The 26355-nt window shown below is 45.9% G+C and overlaps 1 protein-coding gene across 2 annotated transcripts in view; it reads right to left on the reverse strand.

Moving 5' to 3' along the window:
• The window catches only part of CD109 (CD109 molecule), a 295729-nt gene that overhangs the window by 246048 nt on the left and 23326 nt on the right, over positions 1-26355 (reverse strand). For both annotated transcript variants that reach the window (XM_033937865.1, XM_033937866.1), the window contains exons 5-6: positions 20663-20788; positions 9700-9739 (exon numbers count right to left, since the gene is read on the reverse strand). In XM_033937865.1, the coding sequence (XP_033793756.1) occupies positions 9700-9739; positions 20663-20788 (166 nt within the window). The remainder of the gene's footprint in view (positions 1-9699; positions 9740-20662; positions 20789-26355) is intronic.

A 26355-nucleotide genomic window follows, 5' to 3' on the forward strand; every position in this document is an offset into this window, starting at 1 on the left:
GGCTGTCTTCAAGATTTTTTTTGATTTCTGTCACTTCTTTCCATATGATTTTGCTGTGACTCATATCTATATTTAATTGTTCTGTGTTATCTTCTAATGTTGAAATTCTGTTTTCTGTCATGTCCACTCTTTTTGTAAGTATTGCAGCTTCTTCTATCGCTTTTTGTAGTTTTTTGTTACTATCTAAGACAATTTCTTTTATTTGTCTCAGTTCTTCCATAACGTCGAGATTTTTTTCTGATGGCAGCGGGGTTTTAGAGGGTGTACCTGGCTCTGGTTTAGACCTCTTGTTGCTTCCAGATATTCCGGCTCCCAAATCAGCTTTACTTTGTTTAGTAGAAGTCATGTTGTAATATATTTTAGTAATTTCTTAAAAAATATTGGTAGTATTTCTTATATATATGCTTGTCTATGTGGAGCTACTCGTTTATCCAACCATCCGAGTTCGCGTCCAAGCCACGCCCCTCTTGCCAATTTTCTAATTGGAGGTCCTGCAAAACTTGATGTACTGTTAAGGCGACAAACCCCTTCGGTGGTGTCTTACAAAATTGTAGAATAGCTTGAAAATCTTTACTACCTGTTGGGATAGCCACCTCATTCAGGCTGAGTAAAGAAGAAACTTTCTATATAAACTTCAGATAGGAATATTCCTCTGAGGAGCTCGGCTGAGTAGGCTGGTCCAGCTGAGGGTCAGTCTGGTAGGATGCTGGGCTCCGACCAGGCAGAAGGAGAGTGGGGTTGCTGTATCGGAGAAGAGCATATGGGTGTACGAGGAGCCAATGACAGATGAGGTGAAGGTGGCACTTAAGATAAAAGTGAAGATGATTCCTGGGGAACCTGTTGAAGTAAATTTTAATCAGGGTAAGCCTGCATAAAAGGAGGAAGCGGGTGAGAAGTCTGTAGGAAGGAAGCACTACCATGCATAAACTTTTGGAAACAATGAGAAAAAAACAGAAACTGCCTGAAAAGATTTATTTCCCTATGAAGGCATTGCTGCTTGCACAGCCGGCAGAGAAATTCTTCGGGGGGGAATCGGCTCCGGTTCTAATACTATAGGAAAAGGCCCCCCTTTTCTTTTAACAGAAGTACCTATAGTTTCCGAAGCAGCAAGCTGTGGCACAGGAAAGGACCGCGAGGCCGAGGCTGAGCCCGCGGGAGCCTTTGAGTACTTTGAAGAGGAAGCCACATTTGTCGAGGAGTTCCGAGATAATGAGGACTCCGATGGAGGAGAAGGGGACAAATTCATGTCCCGCGTCGGGAGCTTCTTCTTTTTTTCCTCTGCTGATATTGCCGTTTTTTTATTTTCTAATGGCATCGGCATATGTTGGCTTCCCTCTCCTTGCAGTGCCAAAACAGGGCATTGGGGGGAGGGAGCTAGCGGTGGTGTTGGCGGCTGACTTGCCTGAGGTGAAGTTCCGGCACCAATCAGTTGAGAGCCGCTGTCCATTGCAGCTTGAAGAAGGAAGTCAGAAAAAAAAGTCTGTTTAACAGCGCTAAACTTAAAAAAATGGATATCAGGTTCAACCAAGCTCGGTTTCGGAGACCAAAAGTCCCTTCATCAGAAACCCGATGCCAATAAGTCAAAAAGTTACTAGCAATAAAAAAATCGACAAGCAGTTGAAACCCAGAGTCAGCTGAGAGGAGGACAGAGCTGTCTGCAGCAGAACGTACAGTGTGCTTTAAAGCAGAGCAGGAAAACGAATGAAGAAGCAAGCCAATCATAGTCCAGCTAGCACAGCAAATCACACTATGGTATTCTACTCAAGGGAGACAAGGTTGCCCGGATTCAGCTACAGGAACAATTTTGGATCTTCCATTTCAACACTATACAACCTTACGGTCTGAATGACAGCATTGAGTGGAATACCATAGTGTGATTTGATGTGCTAGCTGGACTATAATTGGCTTGCTACTTTATGACATTTTCCTGCTCTGCTTTAAAGCATACTGTTTGTTCTGCATCAGACAGCTCTGCCCTCCTCTCAGCTGGCTCTGGGTTTCAACTGCTTGTCGATTTTATTATCACTAGTAACTTTTTGCCTTCAGATTGGCATCGGGTTTCTGAAGGGACTTTTGATCTCCGAAACCGAGCTTGGTTGAACCTGATATCCAGAATGTACAGCGAATTTGTCTTCCTGCCTTGATTACAGACCTTTGGACTAACTATCAAGCTAAGTCTGAGTTTACTATTTTTGGGAGTTGGCTGGGGGGGGTTCTTCAAGCAGGACTCCTGCTTTCTTATAGCACCTGTGTGATTGATAAGGAGAAATTAGGTTCTTACCTGCTAATTTACTTTCTTTTAGCTTCTCCAGACCAGTAGAGGTTAACTTTACGAATGGGTATATATCTAATCATGACCAGCAGGTGGAGACTGAAAACAAAACTTTGGGACAGTATATCCTAGCCCCTCCTCTCTATTTCCCTCAGTCTGCCGAATAGCCAAGCAGAACCAAGAACTGGAAAAAAACAGAGAGAAAAACAACACTCCGAAAGGAGTAACAAATAACATACCCAAAATGCTGTTGGAAAATGCAGAGGAGAAATTCCCGAAGGAAGAATGTCCCCACAGCTCGCCAGCTAAGCCAGCCGAGCCACAGCCGCTGTTCTTCAATTCTCCCCGGCCCTAGAAAAATACTAGAACCCGCAGCAAAAACCAAAAACTGCCCGCGCAACAGCCCCAACAACAACAACAACAGACAGGGTGGGGACCTCTACTGGTCTGGAGAAGCTAAAAGAAAGTAAATTAGCAGGTAAGAACCTAATTTCTCCTTCTTTAGCACTCTCCAGACCAGTAGAGGTTAACTTTACGAATGGGACGTACCAAAGCAGTCCCTCTCACGGGCGGGACCCCCGAAGGGCCGATACCAGTACACGCTCACCGAACACCGCGTCCCGACGCGCCTGCACATCAACCCGATAATGACGAACAAAGGAATGCAAGGAGGACCAAACCGCAGCCTTACAAATATCCACTGGAGGCACGAGCGACGACTCAGCCCAAGAAGCCGCCTGACCCCGAGTGGAATGAGCCTTGAGAAACTCCGGAACAGGCTGCTGTTTCAGAAGATAAGCGGAAGCAATCGTCTCCTTGATCCAGCGCGCAATAGTAGCCTTAGAAGCGCCCGCTCCCCAACGAGGACCCGCCAGGAGGACAAAGAGATGATCGGACTTCCGGAATTCCTGGGTCCGCTGCACATAAGAGCGAAGGACCCGACCGACATCCAACTTGCGCAGCTGCCGTTGCTCAGAAGAGCCCTCCCGACCACCCAAGACCGGGAGAACCACCGATTGATTGACATGAAAAGGAGAAACAACCTTCGGCAGAAAGGAAGGAACAGGCCGCAAGACGACCCGCTCCCTAGAAAACTCCAAGAAGGGAGCCCTACAAGAGAAAGCCTGCAGCTCAGAAACACGCCTAGCAGAAGTAATGGCCACCAAAAAGACCGCCTTCAAAGTAAGGTCCTTCAAAGAACAGTCGTCCAAGGGCTCGAAAGGCGGACGCACCAAAACAGAGAGAACCAGATTAAGATCCCAAGAGGGAACCGAGGGCCGTAGGGGAGGCCTAAGCAACTTGGCCGCCCGCAAAAACCGAATCACATCAGGAAGAGCCGATAAACGCTGACCTGACACCAACCCTCGAAAGGCCGACAGGGCCGCAATATGAACCCGGAGAGAAGACCAAGCCAGGCCTCTATCCAGGCCATCCTGCAAGAACTCCAGAATGTTAGGCAGAGAAGCGCGAAAAGAGGTCACTCCCCGCGCCCGACACCATTCCTCAAAGAGACGCCAAACCCGCACATAAGCCCGAGAGGTAGAAAGCCTCCGGGACCCCAACAGTGTAGAGATCACCTTGTCTGAATATCCCTTCTTGCTAAGGCGACCCCTTTCAAGAGCCACGCCGTAAGACAGAAAGGAGACGGGTCGAACATGGGAATGGGACCCTGCATCAGAAGGTCGTCCGAGAGAGGCAGAGGAAGAGGATCCGCTACCAGGTGCCTCACCAGATCCGCATACCACGGACGGCGAGGCCAATCCGGCGCCACCAGCACCACCAAACCCGGATGGTGAACAATGCGAAGAAGCACTCTGCCCACCAGCGGCCAAGGAGGGAACACATACAACAGCCCCTCCGTTGGCCACTGCTGGACCAGAGCATCCAGACCCTCGGCCCAGCCGTCCCTGCGACGACTGAAGAAGCGGGGCACTTTGGCGTTGCCACCCGTGGCCATCAGGTCCATCAGGGGCTGCCCCCAAGCCTGCACTATCAACTGAAACGCCTCGGCGCCGAGACACCACTCTCCTGGATCTAGAAAGTGACGACTGAGGAAGTCTGCCTGAACATTTTCTACTCCGGCTATATGAGAGGCCGAGAGGTCCAGCAGATGGGATTCCGCCCAAACCATGAGCAGAGCCGCCTCCTGCGCCATCTGAGTGCTCTTGGTGCCCCCCTGACGATTGACCTAAGCCACCGCCGTGGCATTGTCCGACAGCACTCTGACCGACTTGCCCAGCAACAGGGAGTGGAAAACCAACAGCGCCAGACGGACCGCTCTGGTCTCCAACACGTTGATCGACCAGGCGGCCTCCTCCGCGGACCAGGTGCCCTGAGCTGAGTGACCCAAACACTGAGCCCCCCAACCCAGGAGACTCGCATCCGTCAGGAGCACCGTCCACTGCGGGAGATCCAGACCCACCCCCTGAACTAGGTGAGGGGTCTGGAGCCACCAACGCAGACTGCAGCGCGCCAAGCCTCGCAGGGGGACCGGAACATCCATCCCGTGCCTCTGGGGAGACCACCTCCGGAGCAGAGCATACTGGAGAGGACGCATGTGGGCCCGCGCCCACCTCACCACGTCCAGGGACGCCGCCATCGACCCCAAGACCTGGAGGAAATCTCGCGCCCGAGGACACCGGGACGCCAAAAGCAGGCGAATCTGAGATTGCAATTTGCTCACCCGGCCCTCTGGGAGGAAGACCTTCCCCAAGGAGGTGTCGAACAGCACCCCTAGGTACTCCAGACGCTGAGCCGGGACCAACCGACTCTTGGAAAGGTTGACCACCCAGCCCAGCGACCGGAGAAACTCCACCACCCGAGCAGTAACCCGGGAGCTTTCCTGCAACGACTTTGCCCGAATTAACCAGTCGTCCAGGTAGGGGTGTACCAGGATGCCCTCCGACCGCAAGGCTGCCGCGACGACCACCATCACCTTGGTGAACGTCCGAGGAGCCGTGGCCAGCCCAAAGGGAAGCGCACAGAACTGAAAGTGCCGACCCAAGATCGCAAAGCGCAGGAAACGCTGATGAGAGGCCCGAATGGGAACATGCAAGTAGGCCTCCGTCAGATCGAGAGAAGTGAGAAACTCCCCCGGCTGAACCGCCAGAATGACCGACCGCAGAGTTTCCATACGGAAAGAGGGAATCTTGAGAGCCCTGTTGACCCCTTTCAAATCGAGGATGGGCCGAAAGGTCCCCTCCTTCTTGGGCACCACAAAGTAAATGGAGTACCTGCCCGTGCCCCACTCCGGAGGGGGCACCGGAACAACTGCCCTGAGATCTAGCAAGCGCTGAAGGGTCTGGCGAAAAGCCTGCGTCTTCCCCGGAGTCTGACATAGAGAAGCGAGGAAAAAATCCGGCAGAGAGCGGGCGAACTCCAGGGCATAACCGTCCCGCACCACCTCCAGGACCCACTGATCGGACGTGATCTCGGCCCATTTGGGGAAAAATTCGCACAGCCGGGCCCCCACCGGAACCAAAGGGGGCGCCGGCAAGGCGTCATTGTGCAGGACGGGAAGCGGGGGAACCGGCGGAGGGATTCCCTGCCCCCCGACGGGCCCCCCGAAAGGGCTGCATGCGCTGGAAGAACCGACCCCGGGAAAATCCCGGAGACTGGAAAGAAGCAGCCCCACGCCCAGGGCGATACTTGCGAAAATCCCGCAAATGCCCCCGGGCCGCACCCCCCCGAGACGCCGGGCGGGCACGGTCCTCCGGCAGACGGGGAACTTTCGAGTCCGACAAAGTCTGAATCAACTTATCCAAGTCCTCTCCAAACAAAAACGACCCCCGAAAGGGAAATTTAGTAAGCTTAGCTTTGGACGCAGCATCCGCCGCCCAAGCGCGCAGCCACAACACACGCCTTGCGGCCACGCCAAAAGCCATAGACTTAGCCGAGATCCGCACCAAGTCATATAGAGCATCTGAGAGGAATGAGGCCGCCATCTCAATCTTCGCTACCTCCTGATCCACCAGAGACCAGTCATCAGACTCTCGATCCAAGACCCGCTCCGCCCACCGAAACACGGCGCGAGCGACCAGTCCCCCACAAATAGCCGCCTGGACCCCAAAGGCAGAGACCTGAAAATTTTGCTTAAGGATGCTCTCCAATTTGCGCTCCTCAGAGTCCCGCAAGGCAGAACCGCCCTCAACAGGCACGGTATGCCGCTTGGAAATTGCCGAGACCACCGCATCCACGACTGGCGAAGCTAACGTAGCCCGATCCCCTTCCGGAATGGGATACAGGCGAGCCATGCTGCGCGCCAGCCGAAACGGCGTCTCCGGCGTTTTCCACTGCTCCAGAATAATATCCCGAATATCCTGATGCATAGGAAAAGAGTGGGAAACGGAACGGATCCCCCGTAACAGGGGGTCCCCCACACGCGGAGTCTCCGGCGGCGCGTCCTCAAAACGCAAAACCGAAGAAACCTGCTGAATAAGGTCAGGCAGCTCATCTTTCTGAAAAAGGCGCACCACGGACGCCTCGTCACTGGAGAACGGGAAATCCGACAACCCGCCGCCAGCTTCCGTCCCCTCCAGAGAGTCCTGGAACTCCTCAGAAGGGTCCAGGTCCTCCTCCAGACCGACCCGTTCCTCCGACCACAAATTCTCGTCCCACGACACCCGCGGACGCTTGGACAAGGGAGGCGGCGGAGGGGACGTCACGCCAGACGAAAGAGGCAAAGCCGCAGGGAGCGCGGAGGAAAACCCACCCCCCGAAACCCCCTGGGCGCAACCGGGACCCCCAGCCGCCTGAAAATAGGCTCTGCATAAAGAAAAGAAAAATTCAGGAGAAAACCCCCCCGAGGGTCCCAAGGGACTCCCTGCCACAGCAGGGGACCCAGCAGAACCTTGCCCCTGCATAGTCAAAACAGGGGGAAGGTCACCTGAGGTGGAAGACAAAATGGAGGGGCCAGACAGAGAAGATGGCGGTTTTCCCGCCAAAAAAGCTCCCTCCATAGCCTGAAGCGGCTGAGAGACCTGAATAGTCTCAGCCGCTAAAGCAGGCAAGCCGGCATCAGCTGTCAAAAAATCAGCTGAGAGAGAATCCTTCGGGGAATCCCTCCGTGGGCGGTTGTGGAAGACCGGGCTTCCCCACTGCTCCAAGCCGACTCGCGAGGCACCATCGGCGGGGAGCTCTGGGCGCCTGCAGCCGCTGCCGACGGAGCTCCACCACCTCACCGACCCAAACCGCCGAGTTCAGGCCGGCCGCGAGTGCCTCGCGGCTGGACTAAATTGTGTCCTACTCCCCCGGAGAAGGGCACAATTGCTCCATACGCGACCTAGCTATAAAAAAGTGCCGGTTACATGAAAAAATACAGTAAAATACAGTTTTCTTAAAGGGAAACAACCCTTCAGACCAGCACTACCTCAGGATTTTTATTTATTTTTTTTTTTTACAGAACAGACTCCACAGGCTCTCGAAGCAATATGCCTTGCTTGACTTAGGGGGCAAGGCTTACTGCTGAGGCTCCTCTAAAAAAATGTGGGGAGGTGGAGGAAGTGGGGGGAGGGACCCCGCTCGTGACCCGCCGGGTTTGACACCCCCGAGGTCGGACGAACCCCTAAACAGAGTCCGCCCAAGCTCCGTCCGGCTAAAAACAGGGACAATAAACCCCCTAAACAAATTCCAACAGCCCTACCAAGGGAGATGGGTACAGATCACTCAACACCTGCTGGAGACTGAAAGAAGACTGAGGGAAATAGAGAGGAGGGGCTAGGATATACTGTCCCAAAGTTTTGTTTTCAGTCTCCACCTGCTGGTCATGATTAGATATATACCCATTCGTAAAGTTAACCTCTACTGGTCTGGAGAGTGCTAAAGAAATACATTTATATCACTACTTAAGTTATTTATATAATTAGTTGTTTTGAGCACTCGAGAGGTGTCCAGTGATGGTGTGCGGGTACAGGTTAGTTAATCTGTGGCTTACATGTTAAGCGCTGGAGATTCTTCTCCCTTTGCTGACCTTACACACTGAGGACACCCCTTTTCACATATTTAATTTAATTTAATTTAATTTAACTTATTTATTAAATTATTTGCTCAGGTGCTCTAGTAAGCGGTTTTAGAACCTATTGACTTTAACTGCTTTTTGGAGTTTCTTTCTTTAAGTTTATTATTATTAGGATTTTATATACCGCCTATCAAGGTTATCTAAGCGGTTTACAATCAGGTACTCAAGCATTTTCCCTATCTGTCCCGGTGGGCTCACAATCTATCTAACGTACCTGGGGCTATGGAGGATTAAGTGACTTGCCTAGGGTCACAAGGAGCAGCGCGGGATTTGAACCCACAACCCCAGGGTGCTGAGGCTGTAGCTTCAACCACTGCGCCACACACTCCTCCCTAAGTATCTATAGCAGTATTTGGGGGGGGGGATTTTTCTGTTTGGATTCACTTGTAGGAAAACAACTGGAAGTTGGAGGGCAGTCTAGAAGTAAGAGAGGAGGAGCAAAACTATGCAAAAGAAGCGTCCTACAAGAGATCTCGCGAGATGGGACTGACTACTCAAGAGTTCAGGAACAGAGTGGGGTTGTACAAGAAACATGCAAGTGCCCTCAATCACAATTTCAGTTCCAATAAAAACAACATTTTAATTCTACCTTAGGATAATCCACACATCAATATAAACATTCTACATGTAACTGCTTATGGGCTGCAGGTGGCAGCAATTCATGTTTCACTTTTTTCTTTTTCAAAGATTCAAGTCTCTTGCCTACTGGAGATTAAGGAGAGGATGTCTTCAGGCTCTGGGAAGGAAGAGAAAATGGCAACTCCTACTGACCTAAGAATCACACCTAGGAATTCAGGCACATATTTTTTTTATATATATTCTTTATTCATTTTGAAAACTTACAGCAAGCATACAGGAATATATCATTAATAACAACAATAACACTTGTAATTCTCATATAATTCTACAAACATAAAAATTATATCCCGTCCCACCCACCTTCTTTCCATATTCTACAAATGGCACTTTTAGGTGCCAGTAGGCGCCCTACCAGCACCTAACTCAAGTGCAAAATATCATTTAAAAAAATATTAATAGAGTTTAAAGGAAAAAATGTAGGCATCTACCAGCACCTAACACCACTGTAGGCATCATAAAGCACCTCTGTAGCTGCAATTCATATGAAAGGTAAGTAAGCACCAAAAATGAATGCCTTGAAAACTCAGGCCTACGTTTACAGTGCCTATCTTTCACAAAGCTGCAATTCTATAAATGGCGCCATTGGGTGATTGACATGTGATCAGCGGCCGTTTCTTAAGCGACCGATGACAACGGCACCATTTTAAAAATCCAGGCCTCAACGCATTGAGAAGAATTCCTTACAGTCAACATCCAGTAAGGAAACTTGAATGCCCCTTGCCAATTGTTTAAATAGAGTCTATAAAGCAGAAAGGGAGAAGGAATTACTTACCATGCTCCATCACTGTAAAAGTCTGATAATGAATTTGTTTCTGTGAGGGGGGGAAATGACAGGAAATTTATTTACACAGTATTCAAAAGATAAATGTAACAAAAACAATGCAAATGCTATTTCCAGGGCCAGTAAGAATACAGACTTTTTCATTAAGTGGCCCTTTTACTAAAGCTTAGCATGCACTCTAATTCTGTTAATGCACACTAAGGCCCTGATTCTATAAAAGACACCTATAGTTAGGCACCTAGATCAGCATGCCTAACTTAATTTTTTTTTTAATTGTTTTAATAGGCGCTAATTAACAGTGCCATTAAAAAAGTTAAAATTTTTAAAAAAATTAATTTGCTGGTAGGCATCTATACCAATGCATCTACTGGCGCCTACATGGCAAGTAAGCATGGTTAGGGACAGATTCAGGGTGGAATTTGGCATGGATTAACTTAGGCAAACTCATTTAAGCCAAGAAAACCCTGGCCTAAATGGCAGTGCGCCTAAGGATTCAATGCCTACTAGCACCTAAGAAAGTTTAGGTGGCACTTGGCGTGATTCTATAAACTGCGTCTAGCGGTTTATTGACAACAGTGACTAAGAATTAGACACTGTTTATAGAATCAGGGCCTAAATGCTAAGAAGCCCATAGGTATAAAATTGGCTTCATAACATTTAGCGCACAGTACTTCTTTTAGTACTGTGGCCTATGGCCTGGCTGCCCTAGGCCCACTCTTGCTATTAGAAGCTAAGCATGGTCAGGACTACTGGGGAATATCAGGTGCTGTAAGCTGCAGGGCCCTATATTGGGACAGCAGCAACATAATGGAGCTACACAAGAAAAGGCAATGGCAAACCACTCCTGTACTCTGCCTTGAAACATCACAGGGAGGATTCCTCACTGTGCATGCAGCCATGAGTTGGTGGTCAACACACTTCTTTTAGTGCAGGCTAAGCTTTAGTAACAGGGCCCCTAAATGAGTCAAAGAAACTCGAGCAATACAAGAGAAAGTGGAGTCTTGTTCCACACCAAAACCACAGACGTCGACTCTAACTTTAATGTGCCAATAAAATGTCCCATCATTAAGATATCCTTTGAAATATTTCACTTCTTGAACTGCAGAGGGCTATGGCTAAAAGCACTTAACAATGCATGTATAAATAAATGAAAACATATCCATAAAGCATATATGCTTTGAATCAGGGGTTCTCAACCCAGTCCTTCAGGCACCAAGCTAGTCTGGTTTTCAAGATACCCACAATGAATATGCATGAAACAAATTTGCATACAATGCCTCCATTGTAGGCAAATCTCTCTCATTCTTATTTGTAGGAGTATATTCTTTGCAAGCTTATTTTGCTGCACATGACTGCTGAGACACTGTTGCACGGAAACCACAAAACATTTCTTCTCTTTGTTATCTGTAACTATGAGCTCTGTGTTACAGTTGAACATCTTAGATAAGCAGGGCCGGATTTAGATGAAAAGAGGCCCTAGGCTATTCCACTTATGAGGCCCTTTCACCTCCCATTTTTAAGTTTGTAAATTACATGAGAGAGAATAAAATACATCATTACTGTGATATATATCAATATGTTAAATGAAACATGTTGTTATTTGTACTAACCTTTATAAAAAATGTGACACGGATAATAAATAAAAAAAAGTCGAGAACACTTATTTGGACATTTATTCTCAGCACCATATATAGTACTTGTAACAATAACTAATCAAACATAACACACAACATTGCCCCTTCCTATGTCCATAGTGCCCCCAGTGTGTCCTTCCTCACCTCACCCCCCCTCCGATGCCCGCCTGCCTCCCATCCCCCTTCCATTGAACACCCCCATGCCATCCTGCCAGCCTGCCTTCCATTAAACCCCCCACCCCCCCTCCGATGCCAGTCTGGGCCGCCCTGTCCTGACGGATCCACGTTTTGCCTCTCTCCCCGCAGGGCTGGGCTTTGCCCAGCTGTTTCCGGACTGACGTCTTTCCCTCTCCGATCCTCCTCCCAGGGCGAGAAAAAGAAAGGGAGAAGCCGAGTCGGCCGGAGCCAGTTCTGATCCCGAAGCGTAGAATTTCTCCTTATTTTCAGTTCAGTGTTTTAGTGTTCACTGTTTTTAGAATAGTGTAATTTTAATTTTGCTAACAATTTGAATGTAGGCCCCTCTTGATCTTGAGGCCCTAGGCTGAAGCCTAGTTAGCCTATAGGAAAATCCGGCCCTGTAGATAAGTAACACTTGCTAACAGAATCTCTTGCCCTGGCCTTGGAAATTCCCCCCCCCCTATCATTGTGAAACCATTTATGCTTGATATTTTTTGTAAGCTGATGCCATGTATAAAGAAACGAAACTTATCTTTCTTCCACATATGGCTATACACGGAAACTGACCTATATAACTAGTTTGTAAGTGCACATGCACAAGGTACTATAAATATATGTGCTTGAACACTGAATAAACAGACATCTCTTTGAATACGCAACAGTTTGCATGAGCGTGTGTGTTCTTTCTAAAGAGAATGTCTCCAGATGCATCTGTGGTAAAGACGACAGAGTGTGTGAGGCAGTATTGGGACCAGAACCTTTTCAATATTCATTGTGGGTATCCTGAAAATCTGTTTCAATGTGCTCTAAGGACTGATTGAGAACCTTTGCTTTAAATATACCAATTAGGTGGTTCTAACTTGAGGCCAAAAAGCTCCAAAAAGCTGGTCCAATGAGAAGATATCACCCTATGTACTTTTTCATATTGTTCACTATTAAACTTTGGAGCTCATTTTCAAAGCACTTAGGGGTCCTTTTATTAAGGCGTGCTAAAGATTAGCGCACGCTAAATGCTAAAGTATCCATTATATTCTATGGGCACCTTAGCATTTAGAACGCGCCTTAATAAAAGAACCCCTTAGAGATCCCTTAGAAACCTTTGGTACTTTCTGTGTCTAAGTGCTTTGAAAATGAGCCCGTTAATATTTGCATTCATATGGAATAACATGACAATCAAACGCCTTTATCCATAGTGTAATGTATACATGAATGCTCATTATTCTTTTGTAGACACTGCCCAAGTTTCATTCTTTCTGGGAAAACCTACCAGGCTCTTTAATAAATGAAGTAGTACATAATAATGATGTTCTGAATTGTGACCAGGAAAAAATAGTTTTTCAAACATTCAAATTCATTAACTTATTTGTTCCAGCTATTACTATATTTTAATCATTTGCCGTGATATTCATTCCAAAACAAAATTTAAGATGAGATTTGGTGCATCTGATGTTCTGTGTTTTACTTTCTTGTGCTGAGCACTTGTTTAAATAATAAACAAGTGGAAAATGACTTCATTTAACAAAAAATGCAGCATGAACTCAAAGTTGTGTGACACCATAGTTTATCCTTACATTACATTACATTACATTACTGATTTCTATTCCGCCTCAACCTTGCAATTCTGGGCGGATTACAAAAGAGACAACTGGACATTTCCAGAATAATTACAGAGAGAATTCTGGTCATTTCCAGGAGAAGTTACAAGAATAATGGAGCTGTATATTTCAAGAGCTACAAGATGCTGTACAAATAGGAAATAGTGCAGGTCCAGTATATATACCGTTAGGGAAGCAGTTGACATGCTTGAGGCTAAAGAGAAGGGAACTGGTGAAGGGGGGAGGAGGGGGGAGTTGCGTTGAGGGGGGTCCGGTTGGGGTTAAGCCATCTGTAAAAATTTTTTGAATAGGTGGGTTTTGATTTCTTTGCGAAAATATTTGTAGTCGTTTGTTGTTATCAGCAGGTTGGAGATAGTGTTGTCCAGTTTCGCTGCATGCGTCGCCAGCCTCTTTTAAAGATACAGCAAAACAATGCATTATGATCTCAAGCTTTTTTGCACTGATACCCCTGTATGAATGAACCCCTCAAAAACCCAAAAAGAACACTGTGAAGTGACGATATTCCTGAAATGGACTTTATTATGTCAAAGTTCCAAAAGTATAGTAAAGCAATCCACATAAAAATAAAATAATCCACATGAACAACCTAAAGGACCTAGTTCGCTGAAAGCGCAGGACCCAACACGGTCCACGTTTCAATAAGATAGTCTTCCTCAGGGGTCCTAAAAATGATAAGGTATATTGGAATGATGTGTAAACAATGTGAAACACTGTCTGTGATGTCAGATCGAAGAATGTGAAAAACATCTTACACTAAAATAGTGTAGTGCAAAGAGTGGGCTTAGTGAAGTGAAAAAATAAGACAATAACGAGTTGGTGAAAGTAAGTGCCATATGTGAATAAATATCACTAGTGAAAAGATGAAGGAAAGCTCTGAAGAGGTCTCAACACATGTGAGCAGTGAAGATATAATCAATGCCAAAAGGCAGACTTAGGTGGAGAAAGGTGACCTTAATGAATTATATATGCAATAAACTATATTATTAATTTAGTTTAAAAAGAAATATGAAGACAAATGCATTTGTGTTTGTGTTTCTTTTAAACTAAATTAATAATATAGTTTATATAATATAGTCTCTTGGGGCTTTCCTCTTGATTCCTTTCCTATTTGTGATTTGTAGCTCTTTTCTAATTTTTTTTTATTTTGTAAACCATTTTGATTATTCTCCATTTGAAAGGCAGTATGCCATGTGCAAACAAACCACGCTAGCAATGCAGTCACCTGGACGTGACTCGCATCCAAGCTTTCCATGCTCTTTTCCCTCTGCCTCGCAACTTTTGCCCCAGATTCTGTAACGGCCGCCATTGCTGGCAGCCACCTTAAGAGCAGACGCCAATCGCGTGTCAATCACGTGACGGCACCGAGTACGGAATCTCACCTCTGCCAAAGATAGGTGCTGGAAATGTAGGTCAGGGTTTCCCAGGCTTGCATTTCCTGCCGCCTACCTTTGATGTGAATCACGCCTCTTTAGGCACATTAGGCCACCTAATGCCACTTCCAGCGTTGGCCATGCCCACAGAGTTTATGGAGGCAGGATTCCAGCACCAATTTTTGGGCACCAGTTAAAAACATTGTTTAAACAATGGTTTTGTTTTTTTATTGAGTTTGGGCACCTACCAGCGCCTATAAAATCGGCACCAGTTAGAGAATCCGGGCCTTTGTGCCTTGGTCTTACATTTCTATCCAGCTGCTCCTTATGTGACTGTGCTGGCACCTTCTCTTCCTACAGCAACTTGGGTGATTCACTGATCAATTCTGTGAACCTAGTGGCACTCTGAATATATAGAGCAATCATAGTTCGAATAGCTGATCAATGGACTGGTAAACCGGTAAGCCATAAGAAGAAAAGGAGAGAAGTGCTGCCAACAAAGGGTTTCTGCACCTCCCAGCACCCTCCCAGCTTAGCACCCCAACTGGCTGGTCAGTTTGTCCACGTCCCTGTGATGACATACCTGGCACTGAGTTTTTACAGCTATACACATATCAAGGTAAGTAAAGTCAAGCATTCGTAAGCCAGCATTTATATTTTTCTCAGCAAAAGAGTTACTGTACTTTGCTCAGTTCTGGGTCTTATGCAACTGTTTTCATTAGCGGAAACCATTTTTTCAGTGTTGTCATTAATTCTTTATGAGTAAAATGTATCAACTTTACAGTTATTCATTCCTACAGTCTACATCCTATTGGACTTTCATCTTTTATTTTCAACCTTACCATTCCTTTTGTTACACTGACATCTGGAGGCCACAGCAACTTTAGAATTGAACTTTTTTTTTTCAGATTTCTAAAGAGTATTGATGATCAACATCTGAGAAATAAGTGTGCAATATTAAATATTATAGCACTGAAAATATGAACTCTACAAAAATCTTCAAATTATGAAGGAAGGCTGACATGGATCCAAGGGAAAGAAAGAAAGATCACAGGGAAAATAAACCTCATACTAAAGCATCCATCTTTTGCTCCAGTCATTGTACCATGAAAGCCTGAAGCAGTCTAAGAATAAGAGAGGAAATTTTCATCCATAAACAAAATGGAAAACAGAAGAAAATAATTGTATCATCGAGGCCCCTGCTCCATCCATATCACCAAATTCCACCTGCCACCACGTTTTTATCTCAAGTGCTGAAGGCATCATCAAAAGAAATGTTTTAAAATTTTTCCGAAATCATATGTAAGGCAGCTTTAATCGTAACTAATTGGGTAAATGACTCCAAAGGATGGACCTGAGAAACTGAAAATATAGTCCCTAATTGAATCCAAGTGAATGTGTTAGAATGAGGGTAAACTGTGTTGCAATAGTATTAATGACCTATATGGTAAGCGGGTCATAAGAAATTGAGATAGAGAACATAAGAATAGCCATACTGGGGCAGATCAATGGTCCATTGTTTTCAATCAGATCTCGGACTTCATCGATAAAACACACATTCTCCATCTGAACCAAACAGGATTCAGAGCCCACCATTCAACTGAATACTCTCTTACTGGCCTCACAATAACAATCTTGGACCATCTCAAATCCCTTATTCTACTATCTTTGGATCTTTCCGCGGCATTTGATACCATAGACCACTCACTCCTTCTCAATAGATTAGCCACCATAAGCATTAGCAATCAAGTGCTCAGGTGGTTCCATTCATACTTTTCTAAACGCACTGCAAAGGTCAGCTTTAATAATTCTACATCAGAAGCCATCTCCTATAACTATGGAATTCCCCAGGGCTCTATCCTCTCACCGCTTCTTTTTAACATCTTTCTTACCCCTTTAATTATGCTGGCACAATCAATCAGATTCACTCCTTATGCTTATGTGAACGACATACAACTTCTACATCCACTCAATACCGGGGATCCAAACGAAATACTTGACATAAATGGAAAAATAGAACAAATCAACCAATGGCTAAGGCTCAATATGTTGGCCCTTAATGTCAGTAAGTCCCAGATTATTCTTTTCCCCTGGAAAGAAGGTCTTACTCTACCAACACCTATTCAGATTGATAATACTCCCCTACAACAGGTCTCAAGCATCAAAATTCTCGGGGATATTCTTGACCATAAACTAACATACCAAGTTCACATCAGCCAAATAGTAAAAACAGCTTCTACAATTACACATGATTAGGTCATTAGCAAAAGTATTGGAATTGCCGGCACTTAACATACTCATTCACTCTCTTATTATCTCAAAACTTGATTATTGTAACTCTCTGTTAAAAGGCATCACTCAAAAACAAATGAGACTTCAACTTATTCAAAATACCGCAATTAAAATCATAACAAACTCAAAAAAGTATGACCATGTAACACCACTTTTATACCCCATCATATCTCATATAAAATTGAACTACTGTCGTTTAAGATCCGCTAAGCTAATCTTCCCACCTTCTAAGACTACTGATTCCATACACTCCATCCAGAACTCTGCGGTCACCTGATCAAAATCTTTTTTCTGTACCATCTCTAAAAGTTATCGGCACAAGACGAGCAGAAATTTTTTTTCAGTAGCTGCACCACAGCTGTGGAACTCACTGCCTGGATTTATCAGAGAAGAAACTGTTTTAGACAAATTTAAAAGTTCTTTGAAAACTTTTCTTTTTAAAGATGCTTTCGAAAATTAAATTTTTTTCAACCGATAGCATTACTGCAGACTTCATGCTTTTTAAGGATTGTTTCTGCCTTCCATCCCCTTCCCATTATGTGATCCTTCATTGTTGCTTTTTCTAAATTTTTGTAGTTCCACCCTCACTCCTCTTGTCATAAGGTCGTCTGTAATTTGTTAATGTATGTTTAACTAAATGATTGTCACCCCAATTTTATTACATTTGTAAATCGCTTTGAAATTATGTTAAAAGCATTTGCATCAAATTTTAATAAACATGAAACATCTAGCCAAGTCTCCTGTTTCCAACAGTAGCCAGTCCAGGTCACAATATCTGGCAGAAATACAAATACAAATATTAGCAGAATTCCATGCTACCAATCCAAGGCAAGCAGTGGCTTCCCCCATGTCTGTCTCAATAGCAGATTATAGACTTTTACTCCAAGAACTTCTCCAAACCTTTCTTAAACTTAGCTATGCTAACTGCTGTAACCACCTCCTTTGGCAACGAGTCTCAGAGCTTAACTATTCCTTGAGTACAACAAATTATTTCCTCCTATTTCTTTTAAAAGTACAGTGGAACCTTGGTTTACAAACATAATTAATTCCAGAAGCATGCTCGTAAATCAAGTTATTCGTATATCAAAGCGAGTTTCCCCATAGGAATGAATGGAAACTCGCTTTAATTCGTTCTACCTCCTCCTCCTCCCCCCCCACCCAAGGCTACTGGCGCTGCTCCATCACCCCCTTCCCCCCGGTGAACGCCCCCCCCCCCCCCCGCGAGAACTGCATCGCACCCCTGTGCTGAAAGGAGCATGTTTGGGAGGAAGGGCGGGCAGATGCTGCTTTCAGCACAGGGGTGCGATGCGGTTCTTGCGGGGGGGGTGCGATGCCGGTTCGGGGGATGCGATTCTGGTTAGAGCGGGGGGGAGGTGCTCGTTTAGCGGAACATGCTCGGTTTGCGAGACAAAAGTTTGATAAGTGTTTTGCTCGTCTTGCAAAACACTCGCAAACCGGGTTACTCGCAAACCGAGGTTCCACTGTATTCCCATGTAATAAGAACATAAGAATAGCCTTACTGGGTTAGATCAATGATCCATCAAGCCCAGTAGCCCGTTCTCAAGGTGGACAATCCAGATCATTAGTGCCTGGCCAAAACCCAAGGTGTAGCAGTATTCCATGCTACCAACATAGGGCAAGCAGTGGCTTCCCCCGTGTCTTTCTCAATAACAGACTATGGACTTTTCCTCCAGGAAATTGTCCAAACCTTTTTTAAAACCAGCTACGCTATCTGCTCTTACCACAATCTCTGGCAATGCGTTCCAGAGCTTAACTGTTCTGAGTGAAAAAAAATTTCCTCCTATTGGTTTTAAAAGTATTTCCCTGTAACTTCATCCACTGAGTGTCCCCTAGTTTTTGTACTTTTGGGGAAAGGGTGAAAATCTTATCTGTTCTACATCACTCAGGATTTTATAGATTTCAAGCATATCCTCCCTTAACCATTTTTTGCCAAGCTGAAGAGCCCCAACCACTTTAGTCTTCCCTCATATGAGAAGAGCTCCATCCTCTATCATTTTAGTAACTCTTCCTGGAAAGCACAGTTACTTACCGTAATAGGTGTTACCCAGCGACAGAATGTGGATGACATCATCCATGGAGCCCGGTGGTAAAAGTGCATTGCCACTAAGTTTTTAGAAACTTCATGATTGCCCACACCACGCATGCGTGAGTGCCATCCCACTCGATGCTGGTTTACATTACCTCAGTTCCATAAGCAAGCTAAGAAGCCAACCAGTGGAGGTGGGATGTGAGAATATCTGCCTGCTGTCTATGGATAATACCTGTTACAGTAAGTAATTGTGCTTTATCCTAGGACAAACAGGCAGCCTATTCTCACATAGTGTATTGATTTATTGATTGATTTATTATTTATTCAAAACATTTATATACTGCCTGAAGTTTCAGCGTTTTCCAAAATAACATACATAAAAATGACACATACATAACATTTTACAATAGTTCAAAACAACTTAGAAAGTGCAACCTGAAGAATCCTCAGTATCATCCTTCATTATCATTACAGGTAAATTTGAAAAAAAATCCAAGGGAGCAATTCACAGATATGCATCAACAAATCGCTTTGTACAAAGCGGTTTCCAAAACATATATACATACTATCACATCACATACAAACAAATCTTACAAACAAAACATATCAAATCTATTCAGTCATAATTTGGATGTTTCAGTTCATGCTGGATGTCACCAGCACATAGATATCCATTTCTCATTTATTTTAGAACAGGCTGGATGTCACCGGATTCTGTTCTAAAATATATGAGAAGTGGACATCCTTATGTGATGTACTGATTTGGATAGCCATATTCTGAGTTGCACATCCCTTATAATGTAAAAAATATTAGCAGAGCACCAAAGGTACTTTATGTAATGAAATAGCAACATAAGTATTCCAGGATTGTCAATTGACTTTGCCTGACAGGTATGTCCACTCCTGAGTTTACCTGCATGGAAGAGTTTTGAGTTCTCAACTGAGTGGCCAAGGCAGAAAGTTTCCTGCATAGTTCTGCGGATTTAAAACTGTTTTACCACGGGATAGCAATTCACACAGACTGCACCCCGCATTTGAAGGAATGTAAATGGCAGTTTTTAGACATTCCAAATTTTATAATTTTGCCAGGTCCAGGGTAGCATAGAAAGGTTGGTTGAGGGTCTACCTACACCCTCTCTCTCCTACCCACCTCAGTACCCTGCTCCAGATATACCTTTCAGAGTTGGAGGGGTGCCACTAAACATCAAGGATTAATATTTTAATTGAGTCAAAATCGGGGGCCAGTGCAGATACTGGCAGCTTGCAATTAATTTATTTGTAAAATGTCACCCATTCTGTCAAGTGCCTAAACCAATAACTGGTCAAGCACTGACAAGATGGGTGACACTTCATAATGAGTTGTGGATTAGTGCTGCAATTTAAAACACAGTAGCAGTCTGCATACTCATTGCTTACATCATGTTGTCTTAGCTTTTGAGCGAAGGTTTGTGGTACAGGCACATACTGAGTAAGCTCTACTGTGAAGCTTTATGCATCAGCCCCTGAATGCTTAAGTAAGACTAACCCCCCTGTTTTACTAAGGTGCACTATGCGTTTTAGCGCATTTAGCACACGCTAACTGTTAACATGTCCATAGACTAACATGCACGCGTTAGCGTGTGCTAAAACGCATAGCGCACCTTAATAAAAGGAGCCCTAAGTAAGTATACATAATTAGGTAAATCCAGGATTGAATCAAATCTGGGCAAATCTGGAGCAGGGTCAACATCTTTACCAACATCTGTATTATTTCCAATTTGTTCAAATTTGGCAACGTTTGTTGTCACGTCAAGTTGTGAAAAGATATACACTCACGTTTGCTTGTACTTCTATGGACCAATCACCAAATGGAGGATTTGCAGATAGCTGGAAGTTTCTGGAAAGGACACCCAACTCACCATGCTCTGCCAGCCACTGAGAAATTAAATTTCCTCGAGGGTCCTGAAATAAATATTCAAATAGAACTTGTTGGTTGGATATGGCTAGAATTGCACTTGTTTGGCGCCACCCCCCTCATTCTATAACAGTTCTCCTAAAATTAAGCACCTTATCTAAGTGCATAAATGTGAGTTCCTAGTTTACAGAACTGTTCTTCATGTTTGTACCTGAGGCAACTGGAAAGTTACTTATACCCCCAAGATCTTAAGGGGATATGGGAGATTTGAACCCAGTTTCCATGATTCTTAGCAGAGTCCAAAAGAACACAAACTTCTACGGAATAAACATCCATCAACCACAGCAGAGAGGACAGAACACCACAGCCAAAGGACGTCCAGGGGCACCAACAGAATGAAATAAAAAAGTCTTAATTAAGAAAAAGCACAATGGTTGAGACTCAACATGAATCATGTTTTTGGCCATAAGGTCTGCCTCAAGAGTCACATTATATATGATGGTAAATTTACCACATGATGTTTAACTGCCAAAAGCAGAAACACAGTAGATAAAAGGTATTCCAAAATACATTTGTGTCAGAGTGAACTATTTAGTAAAAAATAAATACATAAATAACATATCACACTGAACCCGGTTCAAAGATAATATGAAATGGTGTGTAAAACTAATTAAATAAATATGCAGTTATTAATTGTTAATAGTAATAGTAATAGTAATTAATTAGTTATCAATTATTAATTGAAATAATTATCCTCCCTTTTTACTAAGCCATGGTAGATGTTTCTACCATGGTCTGGAATGCTAAATGCTGCTCCGACGCTCATAGAATTCCTCTACCATGACTTACCCTCTCTTTTACTAAGGTGTGCTAACCGATTAGCGCGCGCTAATCAAATTAGTGCATGTTAAACGCGTCCATAGACTAACATGCAAGCGTTAGCGCACCTTAGTAAAAGAGGGCTTATATAAAATAAACTGATGCTATAAAATAACCACAATACCATATATGACATATATTAAAACAAAATAAAACTATGGTAAACATGTGTATATAATAATGTAAAAAAAACCTCTACATATGGATTACATATATGAGGAATATAAAAATAATTTATTACAAAGGCAAAAAAAAAAACACACACACAACTTACATGACCAGCACAGAGAGAGGGACAGAGTACACCAAACACAATATAGCATAAAAAACACAAAGAGCCTCAATTGACCCAACACGAGCAGGAGATGTAAATAGTTTCTGCATTGACTCTTTAATCAAGTTCCATTAAAAGTTCCAGTTATCAATTGCACCCTGATCTCAGCTCAATTCCTTGGCAAGTAATTATTTATTTGGTTAGTTTTATATCCCATCCTCACTATGGAGCTCAAAACAGGTTGACATATATAACACATAGACAAATAAATTATGAATTTACACATATACAGTAACATAATTTAAGTATTATGCTCGTTTCTCTTGTTGCCTCTTTAATAAAAATGATATTAAAAAAAAAAAAAAAGTGAAGGACTGAGTAAGTATGATTGAACTCTGGGATATTAATCCTTCAGACTATCGGAGTAAGTCCGGCTCTTGGCCTAAGCCCAGCTCAGCGAACTTTAGGAACTGTGCCCCACTAAAGAAATTCTCTTTTTTGTGAGCCCTGGTTGCAAATGACTGACTCAATGAGCTGGCTGGAGCCCGCAGACTGGCTGTGAGGCGGAACCTAATTTACAAAAAAATGGCGCCCAAAACATGGGGCAAAAGGATTACAAATTGTCAGAGACACAACAGGGCACTGGCAAGATCTGAGGATTACGAACTGTTGGTCTGTTTTCAAGAGGTAAATCGAGTGGAAAGACCATGGTGGAAATTCCTGCAGAAAACTGTGAGTACCAGTAGGACAAAGAATGGGCGGGAAAGCACAGTTACTTACCGTAACAGGTGTTATCCAGGGACAGCAGGCATATATTCTCACATGTGGGTGACGTCATCTACGGAGCCCCGATGCAGACAGCATTTCAAGCAAACTTGATTGAAGATTCAAGCTTGCTGGCTGCACCACGCATGTGTGCCTCCTGCTCCACTAGAGGGCGCATCCCCTCCTCGTGGTCTCCAGTTCACATATCCAGCAAAGAAGCCAACCCCGGGGAGGTGGGCGGGTTGTGAGAATATATGCCTGCTGTCCCTGGATAACACCTGTTACGGTAAGTAACTGTGCTTTATCCCAGGACAAGCAGGCATGATATTCTCACATGTGGGTGACCTCCAAGCTAACTGACACGGGATGGCGGGAGGTTGGCAATTCAAGCAAATAGATTACGTAAGACCGATTGGCCAAACCGGCCATCGCTTCTGGACAGTGTGTCCAGGCAGTAGTGTGAGGTGAAAGTATGAACCGAAGACCACGTGGCAGCCTTGCAGATATCCTCGATGGGCGTGGACCTGAGGAAAGCTATCGAGGCTGCCATCGCTCGGACCTTATGTCCCGTCACTCGACCGTGCAGCGCGAGACCAGCCTGAGCTTAGCAGAAAGAAATACAAGCAGCCAACCAGTTGGACAGGGTGCGCTTGGAAACTGGGCGCCCCAACCTGTTAGGGTCGAAGGACAAAAACAATTGGGGGGCCGTCCGATGAGACTGGGTGCGTTGGAGGTAGAAGGCCAACGCCCGCTTGCAGTCGAGAGTGTGAAGCGCCACTTCTCCGGGATGAGAGTGGGGCTTGGGGAAGAACACAGGTAGAACAATGGACTGGTTGAGATGGAAATCAGACACCACCTTAGGTAAGAACTTAGGATGGGTGCGGAGAACCACCTTGTCGTGATGGAATACAGTGAAAGTTAGGTCCGCTACCAGAGCCTGCAGCTCACTAACTCTTCGGGCAGACATGAGTGCGAGTAGGAAGATCACTTTCCAAGTGAGAAATTTAAGGTGACATTTATCCATGGGCTCAAAGGGGGGTTTCATCAGTTGAGCCAGTACCACATTGAGATCCCAAACTACTGGAGGTGGTTTGAGTGGTGGATGAACATTCAAGAGACCTTTCATGAAACGAGAGACCAGGGGATGGAGTGAGAGAGCCTTTCCTTCCAGGGGCTGGTGAAAGGCCGCAATCGCACTAAGGTGCACTCGAATGGAATTGGTCTTTAGGCCCGAGTGAGATAAATGAAGCAAGTACTCTAGGACCAAGGACACTGGGACCGACACCGGGTCCTGGCTGTGAGATGAACACCAGGTCGAGAATCTAGTCCACTTCTGAGAATAGCAGAGTCTAGTCAAGACTTTCCGAGAAGCCTCCAACACTTCCCTGACCGATTGAGATACGGGAAAGGGATTCAGGGGGAAAGAAACCAAGCAGTCAGGTGAAGAGACTGAAGATTGGGATGTAACAGTGAGCCCCGACTCTGTGATAGCAGAGAGGGAAAGACAGGCAGAAGTTGAAGTAGTAGGGAAAACCAGGGCTGGCGAGGCCATCGAGGGGCGATGAGGATCAGGGTGGCCCTTACCGACTTCAGATGGACCAGCGTCCTCAGAATCAGAGGAAGTGGCGGGAACGCATAGAGGAACTTCCCCTCCCAGTCTAGGAGGAAAGCATCCGCCTCGAGACAGTCCGGGGAGTATATCCTCGAGCAGAAGAGAGGCAGTTTTTGATTGTCGGGGGAGGCTAACAGATCTATCTGTGGGGTCCCCCACGTGTCGAACACCTGTCGCAGCACCTGGGCATGCAGGGACCATTCGTGTGGCTGTAGGAGGCGGCTGAGCCTGTCCGCCAGGCAGTTTCGTTCTCCTTGGATGTAAATCGCTCGAAGGGAGATGTTTTGGGAGACCGCCCACTCCCAGAGCCGTAGAGCTTCTTGGCAGAGGGACCAAGACCCCGTCCCTCCTTGCTTGTTTACGTAGTACATCGCCATCTGGTTGTCCGTACGGATGAGAACCACCCGGTCGTGAAGCAGGTGTTGGAAGGCCACCGCGGCAAGGTAGATGGCCCGGAGCTCCAACATGTTGATGTGGCAGCGACGGTCCTCTGCGGACCACAGACCTTGAGTGCGGAGACCGTCCACATGAGCCCCCCAAGCGTACTCCGACGAGTCCGTGGTTAGGACCTTGTGGTGTGGAGGGGCAAGAAAGAGCAAACCCTTGGAAAGATTCGAAGAGTCGGCCCACCAACGGAGCGATCTTTGCAAGGAAGGAGTCACTGTCACGTGGCGATTGATCGGACCCCGGACCGAGGGAGAGTCAATAGGAGCTGTGGGTTGGTGAGAGACAACTCGGTGACCCTTAGCGGCTCCCCCGATCAAGACGAGGGGGTATGCCCTCGAGCCGGAAGGGAACTCCGGGCTTTCTTAGAGAGGGGTCTCGATTTTCGTTTCGAATGCCTCGAATACCTCGAATGCCTCGGAGAGGAATCCGATGAGGAGGAGGGGCGACGAGAACGGCGCGGTTTTCCTCGGGGGGTCTCGGTGCGTTGCTCAGGCTGGTCCGGCGCGTGCGAGGTTGAGGCCGATTGAAGGTGAGCCATGGCAGCGGATAGCTCCGTTGTGATCATCGCTCGGAGCAGTTCCTGGAATACTGGCACGGACAGCATCGATGGCATGTCCGAGGCCGCTGTGCTCTCCACTGGGGGCGATCTCGCTTCGGAGCATTCCCGAGGGGTGGAGGCACGTCCCGAGGTCTTCGGGGTTTTCGCCAGGGCCGTGGGCAAGGAGTTTCCACTCTGTCCGGCCATTGTCCCCGAGGTTGGCTTCTTTGACGATATGGAACCTGAGGAAGGAAGAGGGGACTTGCCCGGGGCAGAGGACTTATGAGAGCTCGAGGTCTTCGAGGTCGAGTCCCGAGACGGGGCCGATGTACTCGAGGCCGAGATCGAGGCCGGGGCCGATCTCGAGGCCGAGGTCGAGGGTTGATCGGTAGGAAATAGCTCTGCCATGCGGGCCCGGCGGAGCGCCCGCTGTTGAAAAGTTGCACACCGGGGGCAAGTTTCCGTTGGATGGTCGGCCCCCAGGCAAAGGATGCACCAGCGATGCGGGTCTGTGAGAGATAGAAGACGCTCGCACCCGGTGCACTTTTTAAAGCCCGTAATGGGCAGGGACATCCAGGCGGCCGCGGCCAATCAGGCCTCGCGGTCGCGGCGATCCGGGAGCCCCCGGATTGCGAGAAAAAGGCGCGAAAAGCGCTCTGAGCAAGAAAAAAGAAATTTTTTGTTATGCACAGCGACTTTTACGAAGAAAAAACAAAAGAAAATAATAATAAATCACAGTGCAAGAAGGCACTAGGGCAGCGCTAAGAAAAACGTGTCTTCTTAGCACAGCGGAAAAAATCGAACTGGAGACCACGAGGAGGGGATGCGCCCTCTAGTGGAACAGGAGGCACACATGCGTAGTGCAGCCAGCAAGCTTGAATCTTCAATCAAGTTTGCTTGAAATGCTGTCCGCATCGGGGCTCCGTAGATGACATCACCCACATGTGAGAATATCATGCCTGCTTGTCCTGGGATAAGAAATAAGTACAAAAATGGCCCCAAGTCCTGCCAGCGGGAAACATCAGGGGACGAGAAGGAGAAATTAGGTTCTTACCTGCTAATTTACTTTCTTTTAGCTTCTCCAGACCAGTAGAGGTTA

Source organism: Geotrypetes seraphini, chromosome 3 (genome assembly GCF_902459505.1).
Source record: "Geotrypetes seraphini chromosome 3, aGeoSer1.1, whole genome shotgun sequence".
Lineage (NCBI taxonomy): Eukaryota > Metazoa > Chordata > Amphibia > Gymnophiona > Dermophiidae > Geotrypetes > Geotrypetes seraphini.